The 6,933-nt window shown below is 45.7% G+C and overlaps 1 protein-coding gene across 4 annotated transcripts in view; it reads left to right on the top strand.

The window, feature by feature from the left end:
* The first annotated feature begins 203 nt into the window (after positions 1 to 203).
* HUS1 (HUS1 checkpoint clamp component) overlaps positions 204 to 6,933 on the top strand; it is a 113,058-nt gene continuing 106,328 nt past the window's right edge. The window contains exon 1 of one of the 4 annotated variants that reach the window (XM_077269415.1): positions 204 to 336. Coding sequence is in view for 2 of the 4 variants with exons in the window: in XM_077269412.1 (XP_077125527.1) it covers positions 878 to 929 (52 nt within the window). In the remaining 2 variants the exon portion in view is untranslated. Of the gene's footprint in view, positions 337 to 764; positions 930 to 1,024; positions 1,047 to 6,933 lie in introns of those variants that run through there. The other 3 variants (XM_077269412.1, XR_013216891.1, XM_077269413.1) reach the window with 3 other exon arrangements.

Genomic DNA, 6,933 nt, shown 5'->3' with positions numbered 1-6,933 from the left:
TTTTAAAAACACATTCCATTAAAGAATAATAAATAAAAATATACCTAAAGAGTATTGGATATTTTAACAAATATTTAAATAGGATAGAGTAGAGTAGGGCCAGGCCAAAAGAGTCTATGGCGGTTTAAACGAAATCTTTTAGCCAAAACAAAACCTGCTGCTTATGTATGTGATCTGGTGTTAGAAGGGAACTGACAATGTGTGATTGGTGAGGACTAGGTGCAGATGTGGAGTTTTTCTATGAGTGGGCGGTGGGCCTGTGGAAGATTTGCGGTGTGGAGGCGGAGCTGGGGTGGATCCTGGGCAGAAGCTCAAGGGGCCCCGAAAACTTGGCAGGTAGGTGCCCCTAAACTCCTGGTGGTAGCCCTAATGGCCGGGGCATCCCTGCCCGGCCTGCCCGTGTTCCCCAGTGTTCCTGACTGGCAGTGGCTGGTAGTGACTGTACTTCTGAGGTGTACAGAACAGCTCTTCAGCCAGCGGACGTCCCCCCGCACAGCCCGCAGCCTCCGCCACAGGGAGCTCGGCTCTAGCCGCCTGCACAGGCTCAGGAAACCTATGTTGTAGGTTTGCATCTTCCATCAACAGAAAGCTCTGACGTCTGCAGCGACACTCGCACGTCCACTACCCAAGGTCTCAGTGGGCGCACACTGAGCACGTGGCCCGCCGCACTCCCCAGGGAAAAGGTGACACTGACAACTATAGAACGGCACGGGACGGAGCGCCAGGAATGCTAGTAGCCCACTGCAAACTCTCAACACACCCGCCATAGCCAATAGGCAGCTCAGAACAATCTACCATGTGACTACGCATGTCACGTGTTGTACTGACATCAGCATCAGGGTCGGAAGTGGACGCTTGAGTACGCTGCAGCGGCATCATGAGGTTCCGCTGTAAGATAGTGGACGCCAGCTGTCTGAACCATTTCACCCGTGTGTATTATTATTATTAACTGCGCGTGTTTTGTGGCTAGTGTACTGTGCGCAGCCCGCGGCCGTGAGGACTGGAGCGCGCTGCGCCTGCGCTGTGGGCGCTTCTTTGCATGCTATGTATGTGATGTTTAACTGTATGCTGCCATGTACACTTTGTACCTTAGACATTTATTCCACTGCTCAGGGGTAAATTTGCACCGTGAGGATTAGTCTCAGTCAGTGTGGGTATAGAAACACTACGCCTGAGAGTTCTACTGTTTATAAGGAACCTGTCAGCAGGACTGTGCACAGTAACCTACATTGTCAGGTCGGCGCCATTATGCTGATTACAGTGATACCTTGGTTGGTGAAATCCGTCTTGTGGTTGTTGTTTAATCTTTATTTTCAGTTTTGAGTTAATGAGATGCTCGAGCTCTGAGGCGGCCTGTGGGGGGTCAGTGACCGGTCGGCAGTCTGCATTAAGAATACCTAATCAGAGCTCCACATGAAGACCGCCCCGGAGCACGAGCAGATCTTTAACTCAAAACTGAAAATAAAGACTAAACAACAACCACAAGATGGATTTCACCAACCAAGGTATCATTGTAATCAGTATAACGGCGCCGACCTGACAATGTCTGTAGGTTACTGTGCACAGTCCTGCGTTCCCTTTAAATATGTGCATATGTGCATGTAGTGTGACTATTAATATACTAATATACTCCCCTACCACTGCTTTCTCTTTTGTCCAGCACCACTCTTCTCATTGACGACATTGCAAATGAAACCTACCGGCTTTATGCGTGAGCCGGAAGTCGCTTTTACGGTGTAAGCCTATTGAGTCTAGTTCTGATGCAACACAGACTTACGTGATAAGTCATTTCCAGACAACGGAAAGCACAACGTGACCCAGAGCCATCAGAAAAGTGACATCACTGAGTAGAACGGCGCAGAGAAAGCAGCAGTAGGGGAGTATATTTATACTTACCCCATTATATGCATACTAGATGGTGGCGCGATTCTAACGCATCGGGTATTCTAGAATATGCATGTCCACGTAGTATATTCCACAGCCCACGTAGTATATTGCCCAGCCACGTAGTATATTGCCCAGCCACGTAGTATATTGCCCAGCCACGTAGTATATTGCCCAGCCACGTAGTATATTGCCCAGCCACGTAGTATATTGCCCAGTGACGTAGTATATTGCCCAGCGACGTAGTATACAGCACAGAGCCACGTAGTATATTGCACAGCAACGTAGTATACAGCACAGAGCCACGTAGTATATTGCACAGCAACGCAGTATACAGCACAGAGCCACGTAGTATATTGCATAGCGACATAGTATATTGCCCAGCCACGTAGTATATTGCCCAGTGACGTAGTATACAGCACAGAGCCATGTAGTATATTGCACAGCGACATAGTATACAGCACAGAGCCACGTAGTATATTGCCCAGTTACGTAGTATATTGCCCAGTGACGTAGTACAGGTCCTTCTCAAAAAATTAGCATATAGTGTTAAATTTCATTATTTACCACAATGTAATGATTACAATTAAACTTTCATATATTATAGATTCATTATCCACCAACTGAAATTTGTCAGGTCTTTTATTGTTTTAATACTGATGATTTTGGCATACAACTCCTGATAACCCAAAAAACCTGTCTCAATAAATTAGCATATTTCACCCGTCCAATCAAATAAAAGTGTTTTTTAATAACAAACAAAAAACCATCAAATAATAATGTTCAGTTATGCACTCAATACTTGGTCGGGAATCCTTTGGCAGAAATGACTGCTTCAATGCGGCGTGGCATGGAGGCAACCAGCCTGTGACACTGCTGAGATGTTATGGAGGCCCAGGATGCTTCAATAGCGGCCTTAAGCTCATCCAGAGTGTTGGGTCTTGCGTCTCTCAACTTTCTCTTCACAATATCCCACAGATTCTCTATGGGGTTCAGGTCAGGAGAGTTGGCAGGCCAATTGAGCACAGTAATACCATGGTCAGTAAACCATTTACCAGTGGTTTTGGCACTGTGAGCAGGTGCCAGGAAGCATGAAGTGCCCCAAAATCTCCTGATAGCTAGCTGCATTGACCCTGCCCTTGATGAAACACAGTGGACCAACACCAGCAGCTGACATGGCACCCCACACCATCACTGACTGTGGGTACTTGACACTGGACTTCAGGCATTTTGGCATTTCCTTCTCCCCAGTCTTCCTCCAGACTCTGGCACCTTGATTTCCGAATGACATGCAAAATTTGCTTTCATCAGAAAAAAGTACTTGGGACCACTTAGCAACAGTCCAGTGCTGCTTCTCTGTAGCCCAGGTCAGGCGCTTCTGCCGCTGTTTATGGTTCAAAAGTGGCTTTACCTGGGGAATGCGGCACCTGTAGCCCATTTCCTGCACACGCCTGTGCACGGTGGCTCTGGATGTTTCCACACCAGACTCAGTCCACTGCTTCCTCAGGTTCCCCAAGGTCTGGAATCGGTCCTTCTCCACAATCTTCCTCAGGGTCCGGTCACCTCTTCTCGTTGTACAGCGTTTTCTGCCACATTGTTTCCTTCCAACAGACTTACCATTGAGGTGCCTTGATACAGCACTCTGGGAACAGCCTATTTGTTGAGAAATTTCTTTCTGGGTCTTACCCTCTTGCTTGAGGGTGTCAATGATGGCCTTCTTGACATCTGTCAGGTCGCTAGTCTTACCCATGATGGGGGTTTTGAGTAATGAACCAGGCAGGGAGTTTTTAAAAGCCTCAGGTATCTTTTGCATGTGTTTAGAGTTAATTAGTTGATTCAGAAGATTAGGGTAATAGGTCGTTTAGAGAACCTTTTCTTGATATGCTAATTTATTGAGACAGGTTTTTTGGGTTATCAGGAGTTGTAGGCCAAAATCATCAGTATTAAAGCAATAAAAGACCTGACAAATTTCAGTTGGTGGATAATGAATCTATAATATATGAAAGTTTAATTGTAATCATTACATTATGGTAAATAATGAAATTTAACACTATATGCTAATTTTTTGAGAAGGACCTGTATATTGGCTAGTCATGTAGTATATTGCCCAGCTATGTAGTATATTGCCCAGCCACGTATGTCACAGGTTAAAAAATAAACATATACTCACCTTCCGCGAGGGCCCCTTGTAGTTCTGTCGCCTCCTTCTTGCGCGCAGGGCCTGTGATGACGTCGCGGTCACATGACCGTGTTGCGGTCACATGACCGTGTCGTGGTCACATGATCGTGACGTCATGGCAGGTCCTTCTTGCGCAGGCGCGCATGACTTGTGATGACGTCGTGGTCACATGACCATGACGTCATGGCAGGTCATTCTCGCAGACCATCCTTGCCACCGGAACGTGCCGCTTGCATGGACCGGTCACCGGAGCGTCGCGAGGAGCGGGAAAGTCGGCGGAAGGTGAGTATATAATGATTTTTTTTATTATTATTATTTTTAACATTAGATATTTTTACTATTGACGCTGCATAGGCAGCCTCAATAGTAAAAACTTGGTGACACAGGGTTAATAGCAGCGGTAACGGAGTGAGTTACCCGTGGCATAACGCGGTCCGTTACCGCTGGCATTAACCCTGTGTGAGCGGTGACTGCGGGGAGTATGGCGCCGGCGGCGGGCACTGACTGCAGGGGAGTAGGGAGGGACTAATCGGACTGTGGCCGTCGCTGATTGGTCACGGCAGCCATGACAGGCAGCTGGCGAGACCAATCAGCGACTTGGATTCCATGACAGACAGAGGCCGCGACCAATGAATATCCGTGACAGACAGAAGGACAGACAGACGGAAGTACCCCTTAGACAATTATATAGTAGATACAAACACAAAATCAATAAAAACGTTAGTAGGAGTGTTTCTTTAAGGCTATGTGCACAAATCAGGATTTCTTGCAGAAAATGCATTTCCCAATGCATTAAATAGCGGCAGAAACGCGAAAAATCAGCAAAATTAATGAACATGCTGCGCTTTTTACCGCGATGCGTTTTTTTCGTGGAAAAAACGCATCATGTGCACAAAAATTGCGGAATGCATTAAAAATGATGGGATGCTTATGTATGCGTTTTTTAAGCATTTTTTCTACCGAAAAAACGCAAAAAATCCTGAACGTGTGCACATACAGTGGGGCAAAAAAGTATTTAGTCAGTCAGCAATAGTGCAAGTTCCACCACTTAAAAAGATGAGAGGCATCTGTAATTTACATCATAGGTAGACCTCAACTATGGGAGACAAACTGAGAAAAAAAAATCCAGAAAATCACATTGTCTGTTTTTTTATCATTTTATTTGCATATTATGGTGGAAAATAATCATTTGGTCAGAAACAAAATTTAATCTCAATACTTTGTAATATATCCTTTGTTGGCAATGACAGAGGTCAAACGTTTTCTGTAAGTCTTCACAAGGTTGCCACACACTGTTGTTGGTATGTTGGCCCATTCCTCCATGCAGATCTCCTCTAGAGCAGTGATGTTTTTGGCTTTTCGCTTGGCAACACGGACTTTCAACTCCCTCCAAAGGTTTTCTATTGGGTTGAAATCTGGAGACTGGCTAGGCCACTCCAGGACCTTGAAATGCTTCTTACGAAGCCACTCCTTCGTTGCCCTGGCGGTGTGGTTTGGATCATTGTCATGTTGAAAGACCCAGCCACGTTTCATCTTCAATGCCCTTGCTGATGGAAGGAGGTTTGCACTCAAAATCTCACGATACATGGCCCCATTCATTCTTTCATGTACCCGGATCAGTTGTCCTGGCCCCTTTGCAGAGAAACAGCCCCAAAGCATGATGTTTCCACCACCATGCTTTACAGTAGGTATGGTGTTTGATGGTATTCTTTTTCCTCCAAACACGACAAGTTGTGTTTCTACCAAACAGTTCCAGTTTGGTTTCATCAGACCATAGGACATTCTCCCAGAACTCCTCTGGATCATCCAAATGCTCTCTAGCAAACTTCAGACGGGCCCGGACATGTACTGGCTTAAGCAGTGGGACACGTCTGGCACTGCAGGATCTGAGTCCATGGTGGCGTAGTGTGTTACTTATGGTAGGCCTTGTTACATTGGTCCCAGCTCTCTGCAGTTCATTCACTAGGTCCCCCCGCGTGGTTCTGGGATTTTTGCTCACCGTTCTTGTGATCATTCTGACCCCACGGGGTGGGATTTTGCGTGGAGCCCCAGATCGAGGGAGATTATCAGTGGTCTTGAATGTCTTCCATTTTCTAATTATTGCTCCCACTGTTGATTTCTTCACTCCAAGCTGGTTGGCTATTGCAGATTCAGTCTTCCCAGCCTGGTGCAGGGCTACAATTTTGTTTCTGGTGTCCTTTGACAGCTCTTTGGTCTTCACCATAGTGGAGTTAGGAGTCAGACTGTTTGAGGGTGTGCACAGGTGTCTTTTTATACTGATAACAAATTTAAACAGGTGCCATTACTACAGGTAATGAGTGGAGGAAAGAGGAGACTCTTAAAGAAGAAGTTACAGGTCTGTGAGAGCCAGAAATCTTGATTGTTTGTTTCTGACCAAATACTTATTTTCCACCATAATATGCAAATAAAATGATAAAAAAACAGACAATGTGATTTTCTGGATTTTTTTTCTCAGTTTGTCTCCCATAGTTGAGGTCTACCTATGATGTAAATTACAGACGCCTCTCATCTTTTTAAGTGGTGGAACTTGCACTATTGCTGACTGACTAAATACTTTTTTGCCCCACTGTAGCCTAAAGAAGAACTTCCCTTTATATTTTGTAATTAAATGTGTGCAAGTAATGTAGTGTGTGCATTAATATACTCCTCCCTAGTGATCAGCGCGAGAGCTCGTTACTAGAGTTTGCCGAGGGTGCTTGGGTGACATGTTCAAGTCCCTGCAGCCACATGTATAGCGGCTGTTGGCGACGAAATGTGGGGATTATCTGTGTGTCAGGCAATCCCTGTATGTTTTGTGTCGAACAGCTGCTAAACATGCGGTTACGAGGACGCGAACATGTGACTTGAAC

The sequence above is a fragment of the Ranitomeya variabilis genome, chromosome 6 (genome assembly GCF_051348905.1).
Source record: "Ranitomeya variabilis isolate aRanVar5 chromosome 6, aRanVar5.hap1, whole genome shotgun sequence".
NCBI lineage: Eukaryota > Metazoa > Chordata > Amphibia > Anura > Dendrobatidae > Ranitomeya > Ranitomeya variabilis.
The sequence above is the reverse complement of the archived record's forward strand: the minus strand, read 5'-3'. Positions and strand labels throughout refer to the sequence as shown.